The sequence below is a fragment of the Echinops telfairi genome, unplaced genomic scaffold (genome assembly GCF_000313985.2).
Source record: "Echinops telfairi isolate 266 unplaced genomic scaffold, ASM31398v2 ScPeMD7_70;HRSCAF=299, whole genome shotgun sequence".
In the NCBI taxonomy this organism is placed as follows: domain Eukaryota; kingdom Metazoa; phylum Chordata; class Mammalia; order Afrosoricida; family Tenrecidae; genus Echinops; species Echinops telfairi.
This window is the reverse complement of record NW_022103968.1, coordinates 29,212,968-29,228,802: the sequence shown is the minus strand read 5'-3', so window position 1 is coordinate 29,228,802 and position 15,835 is coordinate 29,212,968. Positions and strand designations below refer to the sequence as shown.

Below are 15,835 nucleotides of genomic sequence, written 5' to 3'. Positions count from 1 at the left end.
CAAGCTGGTCAGGATTCTCTACGTAGACTAGGCTGTTAGGACACAGGCTCAAACTTGTGTGCAGTTTGGAATCACTGGGGAACCTGATGGAGGCGGGTTCCTGGTCTCCAAGATTGTCATTTATTTAGGCTGAGGTTTGAGCTTTTGAAAAGATTCTATCGAATGTGGGAGAAGCTGGGAATCAACCTAAGGTGAACACCTTTTAAAATAACGCATCAATAATAGCTCTAAAATGCTGGGCAACAGTATAACCCCGCCAGGGTGTGGGGTTCTTGAAAATCCAAATGGTCTACTTTTGGGTTGCTCCTGAGGACATCTCCCTCAGCTGCTCACTGCAGGACGACTCTGAAAGAGAACCAAGGCCATCTAGCCCAGAACCAGTTCCAGGGCAGAGTTTGGTTTGAGACACGATGGGTGAAGCGTGGGCCACTGGTGGTAGCCAAAAGAGTACTTTGGCCTACAGAGCATTTCTTTGAACATGGAATTAGTTGCCAACAACTTCGATGAAGAGCTTTCACCTAAACATCTACATGCTTGCTGGCAAGACTAGCAGGCCTGGAAATCCTGGGCCTGCAGGGCAGCAACACGAGCCAGAGCTCCCCAGGCCTTTGCCTGACTTGACTCGGCAGGCTCCACCAGCCTGGCCCCAGTGGGCAGCTGATCTGGTCTAACCTACGACTGCCTTCCCAGAACGAACACCTGCCTTCCTGCAACATTCATCCACTCCTCCCGACTCTGCACAAAGGCGCCAAAGTGTCAAACTCAGGAAGCTTGCCCTCTCCCTCAATATGCATTCCCCGCAAAAGATCCCTGTGGCATCTGGGTATCTTCCTCTTCTGAACACTCTGGGGGTGAATGTCCTTTTCAGTTTGCGGTCCACCTGGACACGGCCCGCTGTGACAATTCTACTCAAACGCCCTTTCAGTGTCCTGCCTTGTCAGTTCATGTTGAGCCTGTGCCCAACTGACATCCTCACGTCATTTCTATAGAAAATGCTACAAAGCCAGGATTCTCCACCCAACACTCTAACCTGTTTAATGGATCATTTATGTGAGCGCACCGGCTGGGGTCATTCTCAGTCTGGGGCTGCTCGGCGTTGTGCAGGCATCGTGCTCTGTTCCATCCTCAAACCAGATGTTCCTGATGCCTTCCTCCAGATGACCGATTAAGCCAAAAAAGCGGACCCATACAGAGCCCTGTGTAACTTCAATCGCGGCCATTCATTCTTTAATGATGTGTTTAGACATCCACAGATTCCCATGTACAGGCAGTCCCCGACTTACGGCCGGCTCCATTCCAAGATGCCATCCTAAATTAGTTCTGCTGGCCGTGGGATTTTTTTCCCAAGTCCTCATTTATTGGTACCTTTTATTATTGGTATTTTTACAAATCTGATCTTTGTCTTTGAAGATTGGCATGAGGATAACATCAGCAAATTCTGTACTGAAACAATGTGTGTAGTACGTAGCACGTAAGATGTAAAGTTAAAAACAACAGACACACCACCTGAAGTGAGCAGCCTTTATGGCTCAGCATCACTCGGATACGTTGTCAGTCGGGGCTACCTGAGCGTCCACCAGCCACAGCTCCTTCTGTCTTCCAGGGAACTGTCGCCGATTCTGTTCTTCTGACCCAGCAGCGGCCTCCTGTCAAGTTCTTGTAAACCAACTTGCAGTCTGTAGACATTAATTTGTCAAAATCTCTCCCCATTTTTGAAATGGAGATAGCAGAAGGACAGGCTCTTTGCTGCTGAGAGCTTGCTGGTTACTTTAGGGTGTGCCAATCCTTCCCTTTAAACCTCCACCTCAGGGGAGTGGATGTGGGAAAGAGCTGCCGTTTAAGCAGAATTCAGGACTCAGGAAGCCCAGACAGAAATCATGCCCAAAGACTCAAGAACCTGCCCACATCCAGCACCCGCCCTAGTAAGGGCAGAGCCATGGCAGACGTCTTTCTCTTCATGGACCCTAATTCTCAGTTGGAGAAGTAATCTATTCAGAGGGGAGTCTGTCATGTAAACCACATGTGATGGACATTTCTGATCCAGGGACTTGGCCTCAACACAGTGGGCCCAAAGTCTGAAATGACGTGGAAGCGACTTGGTGGGCCAGGTTCCCCGCTTAGACCAGCCCAAGTTCTCGTGGCCATCTGAGCTCTCGGAGACTCGGTTCCAGCCCGAGGAAGTTGCTCCTCACTTGGGGACACGTCGGAGTTCATTCATGAGCCAGAGGGCCACACTGAGCAGAGCCAGGGAGCCCGACTGGTGAGTGGCCGCCAAAGGGGTGGGAACGTACGTGAGTAAAGTGCTGATGCCCAAGCCGACCTGGTTCAAAGGAAGGAAAGCGGTAAGACATTCAGAGCTGCAACCAACTGGGCAAGGCGTGCCTGACGCAGAAACCTCCCCATTTGCCCATCAGAACACCCCAAGAAGGAAGTTTTTCTTTCTCAGGTAAGTGTACTTAGTAGGAGGGAAAGAAACCCAGAAGTTAATGATCCTGCCCGCCTGTCCCAGTTCCCCTCTCGAAAGCCTGCCTGTTCCCAGTCTGTCCGCTAGTACTTTGTATAAATATGTATAGGGGGAATCTCGTTGCCTTTAAAAAGGATACTGCTCTGAAATTTGCTTTTTCCCAATAAGCAGTAACTCTTGAGATCTTACTGCCTTTCACTACTTACTGTATAGCATTCTGGAGAATGCTGCCACCGCAGCGGTCTAGTTAACCTCGGGGGTGGGGGTGGTCTGCCGTCTTCACGAGTGTCAGGAGGCCACAGGGATTCCCTTGGACACAGCTCTTTGTGCATTAGGATAGCTCTAGGGCAGGCACCACTCAGTCCATTTGCCAGATCAAAGAATCCTATATTCACCATTTTCAGATAGTGCCAACCTGCCCTGAACAAAGATTCTCACTCACCCACAACAGATGAAGGGATCCATTTGTCCTATACCCCATAACAGGGCCCGATCATTGTTTCTTTTTGTGTTTTCCCAGTCTAACACACAAAGTGGTACTCCTGTTTTAATTTGCTCATCCCTGCTCACAAGCAAGGGGAAACAGGGTTTCGGGGCTACTGGCCGGTCCTCTTCTGAGAATTACGTAGAGATGATCTTTACTTATTTTCTGGCTATTCATCTTTTAGTTGATTATAAACAATACGTTGTCCTAGCCTGCTGCTTTTCTTTTTAAAACTTTGTCTGGGGGACATCCTCAGATGAAGGAAGAAGAGCTTTGTACCTGGGTATAGGCTACAGCCAGCAGGGCCATGGCTGCCATCCTGGTCCTCCGAGGAAGGGGAACCCGCCGGGAGAGGAGGTACAGCACTGTGACAGCCGTGACGGAGCTGATGCCCTGTGGGAAGGGCGGATGCTCTCAGCACCTGGGCAGCAGGAACATTCCCCCACCCTGCTGGTCTCCCACCCCTTCAGAACAAGGGCCTGGGACTGGCCGTTTCCGTGATGCCAACGCAGACACTGTTCAATTACAGCTCCATGTTGGTTTCACTTTTCAGAGCTGTCCGTGGCAACAATTCCAACTAGGCTTTACTTACTTCAAAATCCCACGTGGCGCTGGGAAGCTCGCCCGCCCGAGGTCGCTTGCTCCCAGCCTTCCCTTCGCAGGACCCTGGGTCTACTCTCATCACTGCACGCTCCACAGCCTCACTCGGGAGGACCGCTTCCTATCTCTCACCCAATGCTCGTTCAAACACCATGTCTGTGCATCTTTTATGAAATCTTTAACTTGTGGGTTGAGGCTTAACTTAGAGTCAGGGCAAGAATTCGAACTATACAGCTGCACGCACATTTACATAGAAATTCTCTAGGTACAACCATCTGACTCATGTGGGCCATGTCTGAAGCCATGCCACCTAAGGAACTCTGGGATCTCCCTTGACCTGTCTTCACTCTGTTCCTACCAGTCAACCGGATTAGCCCTCTATTCCTTGAAAGCCTCCTCAGTCTCGCCTCTCTTCTCTTTGGCCCGCCTCACTCGCACACTCGGGCGGGACTGTGAAGGCAGCACTGCTTCTCACTGGTCTCCCTGCTGCTGACCTTTCTCTGTACCAACCTATCATGTCCACCAAGCCCATCTTAACACGGACCTCGCAGGCCTTTACGAGGATGAGCTTAAAAGAAATTAAAGTATGCACGATACTCCTGGCTCCTAGGAGTTCTGGGTCAGCTCTAACAGCTAGCCTCTTGGCAACCACTCTCCTTGTGCTTTCTTTGTTCCCAATTTCTGCCAAAAGGACACTCCCCCGTGTGTGTATAAGACTGAAAGAGGTGACCTGTCACGTGCCAGGGTGGTCGAAGGTCTATGTATGTATTACAACGTAGGAAGTTGACAGTATTCTGAAAGGCAGATTTCGGCTGGAGGAGATGTGGGCGATTAACACAAACCCGTCTGGTCAGAGGACTGTTACTAGGATTTCTTCCAAGAAGCCAGCAGCGCATCACTGACACCCGAGGCCTGTGAACACAGCCCCAGCCCCCTCGTTTAGTATGGTAACCACCAGCCAGGCTTACCAGGATACGGTGATCAAACTGCACCATGGTGGGATTCTCAAAAACATTCCTCAGGATAGGGGAGAAGGTAAAGAGGTCTGCTGGGATCCAGGAGTCGCCCATCTTGGGAAAGGAGTTGTACACAAGCCCAGCATCCAGCCCTGCCACAAAAGCCCCTGTACACCAAGATAAATGGATTGATTCAGACGAGAGGAGACCAAGTACGACGAGTGCCGACATAGAAAAAGCACATTATCCCTGAGTTAGGCAAAAGGTACAGAGAACAATACAAAGATCTACAATAGGGGATTTAATAGAACAATCACCATGGCAACTTAAGAACAAAACCCAATCAATGTGCATCCACCCTTACTCCTGCCTGAGACTGGGGCAAGCCCCCTCTGGAGGAGCAGCCTAGCTCTGCAGGAGGAAGTCTAGTCGTTTGGAAATACGTGCTTCGTGATGTGGATGCCCCTCTCACTTCGACTGAAAACTACTGACAGATTCTGGAAATACAAACAGCCTGCACAATCTACTCCCTTTTCTTTAGGACTCGGATCCCAGGCCACTGTTGCAAACAGATCATTCCTCCTACTCCCAGTCATGCAGGGATGGCAATGTTCTCTCTGTCCTGCTCCACATCCTGGTAACTAACCACATTAACCACAGGTAGCTAAGGAGAACCTGAAATGTGATTAGGGTGACCACAGAACTAACTTCTATAATTAAAACGTTTCATTTTGAATAATGTATTAAATAGCAACCCATGAGGCCAGTGGTTACTATATTAGCACAGTTCCAGCGTCAGAGCAGTTGAGGCTGTGGTGTGGCTGAAAGAATAGGAAAGGCTGATGCTGGTCTTTCTGCCTTCCTGAGCCCCACCCTGAGAGCGGGCCTGTCTGGCACATCCTGGTGTCAGGTAATCACAACACTGCGCACACAGTAGTCTTTGCCCAGGTACTGTTCTAAACGCTTCCCGTCTGTTACTCAAACTATTATCATCACCGCCATTTCACCGATGAGGTCATCAGGGTCCAGAGACATTCTACAGGTCATGGAGTTCTGTGGTGGTAAAGCCAGGATTTGAACCAAGATAGTCTAGATTCAGGTGGATGCTTAGTGTTTCTGCTCCCTGACTGGAGAGCAGAGTGCAGATGGTGGGTGCGAGAGAGGCAGCGGTGAAATGACACGCAGGATGGAGAAGGAAGGGGAAAAGTCATCCGCCAAAGGACACAGGGCGAGGAAGGGCCAGGCCACGCTGGCCGAGGAGTCTTACCTGAGAGTGCGGTCAGGAACACGAAGCCCGCAGTTCCATGAGCGCACCGTCTCAGCCAAAGGAGCTGACGCGTTTCTGGCAACTAAAGAAGAAAGAAAGTCCCTCAGATGGGCTGACCTGCATGCAGGAACAACGGGACACGGCAGAGATGTGCTTGTGGTCTGCATTCACAAAGGATACCTGTGAATGAGCTGCCCCAGCTCAAGAGAACGTCTGCACATTTCTCTTTGCAGCCAATCTACAACTTATCCGGTTTTAATGGTCAGTATTTCCCGAAGCTCCACTCATGTCTAGTTTCTGTACAGATAGATGTTGCAGGGAATCCTGGGTTTTGGTGTAGACCTACCTTCCGTTAGAACCAGCACTTCCATTTCCTTGAGGCCATCAGCCTCCCTGCAGCCATGGCAACAGTGCTCTTACCTTGTGCTGAGGCAGCAGCAGCGAGAGCGAGGTCCACAGGCTGGCGCAGTACAGAACAAGGGCTGATCCCAGGTGTGCCGCCAGGCGGTACTGACTGACTCGAGGGATGTCGTGGGAGTCGGGCTTTTCCTCCAATCCGCTCTTTACCATGTACCATCCCAACAGACCCTAGGACCAGAGGAGAGGCCAGTGAAACTGTGAAAACTGTCTGCTCCACGGGGCGCGCGCGGGGGGAAGGGAGTAATCTTTCCCCTCCCCCTCTTGTCTAGACCCGCCTGTCCCCTGCATCCCTGTCCACATGTCTACAGCTTAGGTGTTGTCCAGTTGGCTCCAACTCAGTGACCCCAGTGTTGCTATGCATGAAACACTGCCCGGTCCTGCTCCGTCCGTAACATTTATGTTTGAGCCCATTGTTGCAGCCATTGTGTCAATCCAACCCGCCGGGGGTCTTCCTCTTTGTCCTTGACCCTCTACTTTACTATGCATGGTCCTCTGCCAGGAGCTAGTCTTTCCTGAGAACACCCCCAAAGGTGAGGAGGCTGTGAGATGAGGGCGCATTCTGGCTGCACCTCTAAGACAGGTCTGCTGGCTCTCTGGCAGTCCTGGCACTTGCCATATTCTTCGCCAGCACTGTCATTCAGACGCAGTTCCCAGTCGTCTAGACTATCGAGTGAAGTATAGTCCAGACAGAGAAAGCGCACAGACACATCTTCAGGAAACCTTTTTGGGCTTTTCTCCCCCGGCTTCAAGATTACCTTGGGTGTTCGAATCACCTGAATTTCAAAGGCAGACCACGGAAAGACCATAGAATATCCTGTGACTCCTTAGCCCTAGCTTTCTTCTTTCTGTAGCTCGCTCTGTTACATCAATTGTTGCCTCCCTGGGAGTTTATGGGGGTTTTATTTGAATTAACCCTCCTTTTGTTCCACCTACCCTCCTCTAGTCCTACCAACCAGTGGTCTTCAAGTTGATTTCAATTCACAATGACCCCATGCGTTTCAGAGTCAATTGGCACTGTAGGGTTTTCAGGGTTGTAGCCTTTAGGAAGCAGAATACCAGGCCTTTCTTGCAAGGTGATTCTGAATGGGTTCACACTGCCAACCTTTTGTTTAGTGTCTGAGCACTTTAACAGTGTGCCACCTAGGAGGTCCTGGAGTTATTAAGAACCCCAACTGAACGTGCTGCTGGTTCCGACTCATCGCGACTCTGCAGGGGAGAGCATGGATGCTCCATGGGGTTTTCAGAGCCACAAATCTTAATGGACACAGACGACCCCATCTACCTCCCACCTGGCGGCTGCTGGGTTCAAACTGGCGACCTTTCGTTAGCAGCCTTAGGCTTGTGTTAATGTCTTAACTCCTAGTTGTTTCTGTTGCTTCCATTTCTTTTCCTCTCTCAACCTTCTTAATCCTTTCTAATTGGGTCGATTCTTTGAATGACATGAACTCACTGGCTCCCCCTGGCCACAGGGTGGATTCTGAGGCTGCAGCCTCGCTCTGGAACCTTGCCACCATGCGCCACATACCTGTGTCTCTTCTCAGATTCCTTTTCTTGGCCCTCGGACTTTCAAAGCTCTTTTCCCTGAGTTGTTCCAGTTATGTGATTTTTCTTCCCTATTAACCATTTATTTACATACATTTTATGATTACAAGAAATTAAAAAAACAACTTAAGTCGATACAAGAAAAATACAAAGAACTGTTTGTAACACTCAGCTCAATAGCTGATGCCATATTTTAAAAGGCCAATCAGGAAACCAAATTCTCTTATGACCCCAGGGCTCTAGTTCCAATGCCTTTTACTTGTTGGTGTAAACTCCAGCTTATTCTACGCATGGATTTTGTGAGCCAGAAGTGACTTTGGCCACCTAGGAGCCCAGTGGTCCATTTCTCGTTTCTTTTGGGGTGTCAGTTTTCCACAAGGAACCCGCTTTTGCTCAGCTTCCCTCTCTTCCGGAGGCAAGGCACAGATGTCGCCGTCTCCTCCAGGTGACTTCCCCCACACTTGTCCTCAGGAGGGCCTCTGACCAGAACAAGCCTGGTGCTGGGTGCTGGGAGGACAGTATGAAGGGAGTAGCCTGGCTGGCCCCTTTCCCTCTGAACAGAGGGAATGGCTCTTTCTTTGCAGGCAATGGCTCTGGGTGTGAATCTTTTGGAATGAACGCGTGCCCTGGGCTTTGAGATGCCCGTACCAACAGATCCTCACAGCTTTGGGGACTGAGGGTTGGAACGAGAGGCCCTGTGGGAATATCATGCTCTGGTTGATTGGGACACTCCCTGATGAAAGGGACCCCCCTGCCAATGTCTCAGACCTGGAAGACTGTGGAGTCCAACTCTCACAGGTTAGGTGTGGAAACTTGGAGGTGGCGATTTTCACCTTGAGTGTCTTGTCTGCTCTCGGCGATGATGTTTCCGGTGAACATGAAAACCACTTGCTGTTGTCGCACCAAAGGCAGTACCCAGGAAGTGATGGTGTTGTGGTCAGTGGGTTTGCTGGGCACCTGACTAGTATGACTGATAGGAAGCTCTGGCGATCCATAGTTATGTTTGGGGCCCTCCAGTGGCTGTTGGTGGAACAGCAGCAGGGATTTCCAGCACTGCTGCGTTTTTTTCCTGGGTGGCATCAGAGCGGTTACTAACCACATAATGTAAGATGCAATCAGGTGGGAAGGCAGATTCCAATTCCAATTCCAACCCATGCCCGATGGCCCGCCAAGGTCCCAGGCTGCGTCTTTTCTTTGGGAAGTTTCCTCTTTGCTTGTGGAGTCGTTCTAGCATCGGGACGCACCTCCCCACACGGCAGGCAGGTAGAAAACAGGAGGCCATGAGAGCCCCGCAGGGCAGTGTGATGGGAGAGGCTATCCAATTCTTGAGGCCCAGGGATAGATATCAGCTGAGTGCTGACTAGCTAGGCTCTAGGCCAGTGGTTCTCAATCTGTGGGTCACGACCCCTGGGGGGGGTGTCAAATGACCCTTTCACAGGGGTCGCCCAATTCATGCCAGTAGCAAAACTACAGTTATAAAGTAGCAATGAACATAATTTTATGATGAGGAGCTGATATCAAGGGCTCAAGTAGAAAGAAGATGTTTTGCAAATGATGATAGTAACAAATGTACAAATGTGCTTGACACAATGGATGTATGTATGGATTGTGATAAGAGTTGTACAGCTCCTAATAAAATGATTTTAAAAAGAAAATAGTTTTATGCTTGGGGGGGTCACCACAACATGAGGAACTGTATTAAAGGGTCGTGGCATTGGGAAGGTTGAAAACCACTGCTCTAGGCACTGAGCACTTTACACACATCTCATCCATTAGTCACATCCCCTAAATGGTAGGCACTAAGGGATATCAACTGTGCGGATGGCACAGGACTGGCGGGTTTTGTTCTGAGTTGGGTTGTTAAGAGTTGAAGCTGACTCAACGGCGACCCCTATTTACAGGAAAGAGAACTACAGCTTACAGACGTTAGGCAACTTGACCTGCAGGGACACTAAAAGTCATGTTCTACCTTACTCTGTTATGCTGTCACTAATTCCTTAAAAATAAGGTGAACGCCAAAACTCCAGGAGTATCCCTGCATTCCCAAACTTGGGTAATTCTCACCTGGAAACAGACTAAGCCGCAGAGAGCAAGAACACGTCCTTTCATACCATGGCTGAGCCAGCCCTTTCTCCAAAAGTAGGCAGCAGGCAGGATGTACGTGAGGCCGACCAGGCGCCCCCACATTCGGTGGGAGTACTCCATGTACCAGATGAACTTGAATTCTGCCAACGTCATATCATGATTCAATCTGGGTGAAGAGGGCGGTCACAAGAGAAGAGCCAACATCAATTTAATGTTTGTTTCCCGATGTGATGCACAAATACTCTTGGTCATGTGTTTTGTTCCTCCTCAGGGCATTAGGACCACTTTGCAATTGGGGTTTAGAGGGAGGACCTCACTAAAAAGTATTTAGCAGCTATCCAGGCATAAAGGCATCTGACCATAGAAAGGGCGCGGCAAGTAGAGAAGGGCAGAGAAACAGTGGAAGACCCTCAATGAGATGGGCTGACACGGTGGCTAGGGCCGTGGAACAGCTAGAACAGAGCCAGGGTGAGGAGGGTGCAGGACTGGGCAGTGCCTGGGTCGGTTGTAAACAGGTTAGCTGGGAGTTGAAACCAACTTGCCGGCACCTAGGCACCACCACCCATCTGGTATATTTAAGTTGAAAAAGACTGGGTGGTCTGATGGGATGGTCAACTTGATTTTCGCAAAGACTGGACTTACATTTTAAATTCTGGAAATTGCTGGTATTTTTGGAATTCTGCTTCCCATTCCTCTGGGCTGGCAGGAGGCTTCATCTCCTTTATTAGATGCCAGTCTACCATCGAGAGGCCAGACTCCGTCAACCTGAGGACGGAAAAGAAATGTTAAGCGTGCACCCAATATGCTGGTTTATTCACAAATAGTGTTAACAGTGCTACGTGGATTTGAACAGAACCCTCCGAAGGTAAATAGATCATGCCATCCTTTGCTCTTGTGACTCTTTGCTCTCTCTTTTTTAATTTTTATCATTTTATTGGGAGCTCTTACAGATATAACACCCCATAGTTCAATAACATCAAGCAGTATTGTACAGTTACTACCAGAATAAGCTTCAAAACATTTTCTTTCTTCTTGAACTCCTTGATATCAGCTCCCCAAATCTGCTCTCTTCTTATTGCTTAGAATTTTGTCAAAAACAGCCACCCTCAAGCCCACATTTCTTTGCCCCAGTAGTTTCTGCATCCTTTCTCACGTTCTCCCCACTTCTTTCTCGAGCATTCTGACGGGCAAAAATCCACCCTTAGACGGAAGGAATGCTTCCTACATGCAGAGCCAGCATCCCTGCACAAGGAAGAGATGTTATAGATAGAAAACTCCCATTTGTTTCATTTCCCCAGAACAGCCTACAAAACCTATAAAAAGATATTTTGAAATATCCTAAAGAAGTAAGGAGTGCAAAGCCTGTGGTGGAGATTTGAGGAATAAGTGCTTTGTTAGGACCAAAAGTGTTTTCACCAAAGAGAGTTTGGGCTTCTAAAAGAAAAGGCTGATTTTAGGCTGGGGTAGGAAACGTGTAAGATGAACCTGGACCAACTCATGAGACCGGACAGCAAAGGAGCTGTCAAAGGTGACTGGGGTCCCGTCAACAAGGCCCGGAGGCAACCTCAGAGGGCTCGTCCTGACAAAACTGAAACCCTCGGAGGAGATCACCGTCACCGCAATGGAGTAAAACCGACCCAACAGTTAAGCCCATGAGCCCCTGCTTGTTAGCTTGTGGCCTAACTCCCGGCCACTCTTCGCATAGTGGCATATGACCCACAGGATTTTCAAGGGCTGATTTTCAGAAGTCGAAGACCAGGTCTTTACTCTGAGTTCATGTCATCCTGGAAGCTTTGCTGACTCTGGTTCAACAGCATAGCACCAGTCAAGTCTCCAGGGGCAATGACGCACATGAGGTGCACGGGCCAAGAATGAATGTGCTCTCCACATGGAAGGTGTGTAATGATCTCTGAAAACACAAACACCTTATCGGTCACTTGGGGAGGGCTCAGATTGGAGGGGCTTATTATTTTGAAAACTGGGAAATAATCTAAGTTGTACCAAATGGTTGATATGCGGAGACTTGCTCTTTAACACCAAACCAATAAAAAAGTAAATATTAAATTACAACGTGCAACTCTAGTGAAATAATCCCCACTCCTCTGTTAGTTCGTTTTACGGTGGTAGCTTGTAGGCAGCGATGATACCCGAAGCAAGGCGACTGGTACTTGAAATAAGCTGGCGCAGGCTTGTGCCTGGTGGACAGGTTCAGTGGAGCTTCCACACTGAGACAGGCCAAGAAGAGAGCTTGGGGATATACTTCCCAAAACGAGTCCAAGAAACATCCCGGATCACAACTGAACACTGCCTGCTGCCTTGCTGGAGACGAGCCCAGAGGCTGGAGGCATTTCAAGCACTCAGCCAGTGCATCCATGGGCTCGGCATGCCCGCGTGTCGGAAGATAGGGCAGGACTGCACCATCCTGTCCTGTGGTACGTGGAGCCGACCCGACAGCAAGGAACAAGAACACAATGAAACGACGGATTCTAAGGAATTTTCACCTGTGGCTGCTGCTAACTCTGATAGACATCAGACATGATGACGGTTCTACAGGACATCACCTCAGAAGTATTTTGACCCCACCCCCGCGAGGAATTTGATCTAGCAACTCCTAATTAACAAGGACTAGAGTAAATGGGACATGTTCCACACCACCATGGGTTGCAATCAACAAAATCCAGATGTGGACCACTCGCTAGGACAAATGACTTGGAGTTCTACAATAACAAACTACAGAGAAAGGACGGGGGAGGGTGAGGGTGACAGGAGAGCAGGAGGGGACCATGATTTACGATCTATGAAATGATACATGAAATGATCGTGATGAGTAAAATTTATACTTGGGTTTAATTCAAACAAGCATTAAAAAAAGAAGAGGAAGCGGGGAAATTGAACCAACTCTAAACTGTTCTGTGGCAAGGCAAACCATCAAGAACATGTTCCTTTGGGAGAGGGGGAGGTGGGGAAAAGGAAGTGGTGTTAACAAACCCAGGGACAAGGGAGCAAGTTATCCAAATCTGTCGTGAAGAGGGTATAGGAGACCTGGTACAGCGTGACCAAGGGTAATGTAACTGAGAGGAATTACTGAAACCCAAATGAAGGCTGAGCACAATGGTGGGACAAGAGGAAAGTAAAAGGAAATAGAGAAAAGAGCTAGGAGGCAAAGGGCATTTATAGAGGTCTAAATCAAGGCATGTACAGATTAAATATATTTACATATGAGGACGGGGAAATAGATCTATGTGCATATATGTATAGGTTTATTATTAAGGTAGCAGATGGACATTGGGCCTCGACTCAAGTACTCCCTCAATGCAAGAATACTTGGTTCTATTAAACTGGCATTCCATGATGCTCACCTTCCAGACACAAACGCTGAAGACAAAGTGGGTGAATACGCAAATGTGGTGAAGAAAGCTGATGGAGCCCAGCTATCAAAAGATAGAGCATCTAGGTTCTTAAAGGCTTGAAGGTAAACAAGCGGCCATCTATCTTGGAAACAACAAAGTCCACATGGAAGAAGCAAACCAGCCTGTGTGATCACGAGGTGTTGAAGGGATCAGTTATCAGGCATCAAAGAACAAAAAAATCTTATCACTGTGAATGAAGGAGAGTGCTGAGTGGGGACTCAAAGCCCATCTATAGACAACTGGACATTCCCTTATAGAAGGGCCACAGGGAGGAGACGAGCCAGTCAGGGTGCAGTGTAGCAACGATGAAACATATAACTTTCCTCTAGTTCCTAAATGCTTCCTCCCACCCACCCCACTATCATGATCCCAATTCTATCTTACAAATCTGGCTAGACCAGAGCATGTACACTGGTAGAGGTAGGAACTGGAAACACAAGGAATCCAGGGCGGATGATTCCTTCAGGACCAGTGGTGAGAGTGGTGATACCGGGAGGGTGGAGTGGAAAGGGGGACCCAATTACAGGGATCTACATGTGACCTCCTCCCTGGGGGATGCACAAACAGAAAAGTGGGTGAAGGGAGACGTCGGACAGCGTAAGATATGACAAAATAATAATTTATAAAATATCAAGGGTTCATGAGGGAGGGGGGAGTAGGAAGGGAGGGGGGAAAATGAGGAGCTGATGCCAGGGGCTTACGTAGAGGGCAAATGTTCTGAGAATGATGAAGGCAACGAATATACAAATGTGCTTTACACAACTGTACGTATGGACTGTGATAACAGTTGTATGAGCCCCTAATAAAACGATTTAAAAAAAAGAACATGTTCCTTTTGGGAACTCAAGTTTCTCCATCTATAAAACATGTGTGCAAGGCTAGACGATCGCCCTTAAGCATCCCGTGATTCTACTCATGACCAAATGGCTCCTTGGCGGTTACTCACCTAGTTATTCCACCAAGAATGACTGCTCCGGCCACTGTTCCGCTGCAGATCAAGAGCCATCGGCCCACGACTCGCTCAGCAGCCTTTGAGGGAAGGGGCACTGTGCCCCTTCCAGACTGCAAGGCTACTTCTGAGATGGTGCTGTATTGTCCTGGCCTCAAAGGGCGCCTGGATCCACAGCTGCAACCACACTGAGAATCAAGACAGACAAATTACAGCAGCAGGGGAAAGGCCGCACTCTGTTCATATGCACCTGCCCATCGCACATCCTCTACATGATTTCTCTGGTAAACTTCTGTAGATCCCTGCATCCACCACCCAACTGGTTTCCCTGGGTCTGTTTCTGTTCTCTGCAATCCATTCCCCACACTAAGGAGGACACGGAATCTCTGCATCCTTAGCTCGGACTTAACTTCACACACGAAATCAGGGTTGTTTTCTTTCTTCTCTAGATTTTTAAATACGATGTTTGACTGGAACACTCCTGGTCCCTTGACTGAGAATTCCGACCAGAGATCTCAGCCTAAGTGTCACCTGCCCTGGCAAGTGTTCCCAGTCCTTCCCAGGTCTGCACCGGTGCTCTCAGCTACCCTCCCAATGCACCTGTACCCTCCCCATCACAGCTCCTAATACAGTGCTAGGACTAGATGCAGCGGAAGGATAACAGAACTTACAAACTTTCTGAAGCCTCCCCAGAACCTTCGGGTTCCGCCTGTTCTTGTATTTCCTACCAAGCTCAGAGGCCCAAGATGGTCTGGCCCTTCCCTCCTGCTGCCTTCGTTTGGTTAATGTCCTCGCCTCGCAAGGCCTTAGTAAAGAATTGGCCAATGAATTTAATAAGTGAATGCATTCTGATCTTCTCCAGGGCAGGAACCTTGTCCTTTTTAATTCTCATTCCTAATCTGTAATAACCACTCAGTAAGTATGAATTTAATGAATATACACGTCTAAGTCCAAAGACCAGTGTTCCCATTCTTCCTCTGCTTCTAAAGTGATTTCGTAACCTGACCCGTCAGTGACATGTGTCCATTTCTTTCTCAGTGGAATGGAGGTTTCCGTTCGGACCCTGAGTATCTGGAGGCCTTTTTTTTTTTTTTTTAAGCAAAATTCAAATATACAGGTAACAAAGGTCGTGCTCTCTTTTTATACTAAGCGCTGGTTGATTGCAACCTTTTAATCGTCGCCAGGACCTTACGAAGTCGGTCCTGTCACCCCCACTTTACAGAGAGGAAATGTGAGGCCCAGACAAGGAACGCGGACGTTATCACACAGCTGGAAAGCGATAAGGCCGGATTGAAACCGCGGGATGGGAATACAGAAAGTCCTCGTCAGCTGTAAGGGGCTGCGGGCGCGGGAGGGGACGATCCACTCCTCCTTCCCGCCTCCCACGGCCGCGAACCGCAGTCGGGTGCCGCGCGGTACCTGTGCCCTAGGCGCCGCCCTGGGCACCAGGAGCCGGAGACTCGGGCTCCGCGCCCAGGCCTTCAAGGGAGGCCAGAGCAACCGCTGCATGCTGAGGGCGGCGCGCGGAAGCCGCCTCCACACCTGGCCCTCTGCGGCCTCCTTTTCTCCGCCGCCGAAGGGAAAAGCACTTCCCCGTCACGCCGCACTGGCGCCCGCTCGGCTCCGGAGGCCGCGCCGGCGCGGAGCCCTGACTGCGC

General features: G+C 49.3%; 2 protein-coding genes and 1 pseudogene across 2 annotated transcripts in view; 1 reads left to right on the top strand and 2 right to left on the bottom strand.

The window, feature by feature from the left end:
- Positions 1 to 1,201: 1,201 nt before the first annotated feature.
- Positions 1,202 to 15,784, bottom strand: LOC101640462 (cytochrome c oxidase assembly protein COX15 homolog). Its single transcript, XM_004701000.2, has 9 exons — positions 15,597 to 15,784; positions 14,175 to 14,365; positions 10,461 to 10,583; positions 9,798 to 9,984; positions 6,192 to 6,359; positions 5,772 to 5,853; positions 4,517 to 4,671; positions 3,228 to 3,341; positions 1,202 to 2,320 (listed from the first exon to the last, which is right to left on the bottom strand). Exons 1-9 carry the CDS (start codon positions 15,684 to 15,686, stop codon positions 2,189 to 2,191), a joined length of 1,242 nt encoding a protein of 413 aa, XP_004701057.1. The 5' UTR covers positions 15,687 to 15,784; the 3' UTR covers positions 1,202 to 2,188.
- On the bottom strand, positions 7,870 to 9,120 carry LOC105978426 (annotated as a pseudogene).
- Positions 15,414 to 15,835, top strand: part of CUTC (cutC copper transporter) — a 24,250-nt gene continuing 23,828 nt past the window's right edge. Inside the window, exon 1 of the mRNA XM_045291613.1 lies at positions 15,414 to 15,508. The gene's annotated coding sequence lies outside the window, so the exon portion shown is untranslated. The remainder of the gene's footprint in view (positions 15,509 to 15,835) is intronic.

Bases quoted from the DNA above. Each gene is read 5' to 3' on its own strand.
- LOC101640462 (XM_004701000.2), bottom strand. From the start codon at position 15,686: ATGCAGCGGTTGCTCTGGCCTCCCTTGAAGGCCTGGGCGCGGAGCCCG. The intron at 5,854-6,191 runs GTAAGAGCACTG...TTTCTTCTTTAG, and splicing joins TGCTGCTGCCTCAGCACAAG to TTGCCAGAAACGCGTCAGCT. The intron at 3,342-4,516 runs GTAAGCCTGGCT...CCCTTCCCACAG, and splicing joins AGTTTGATCACCGTATCCTG to GGCATCAGCTCCGTCACGGC.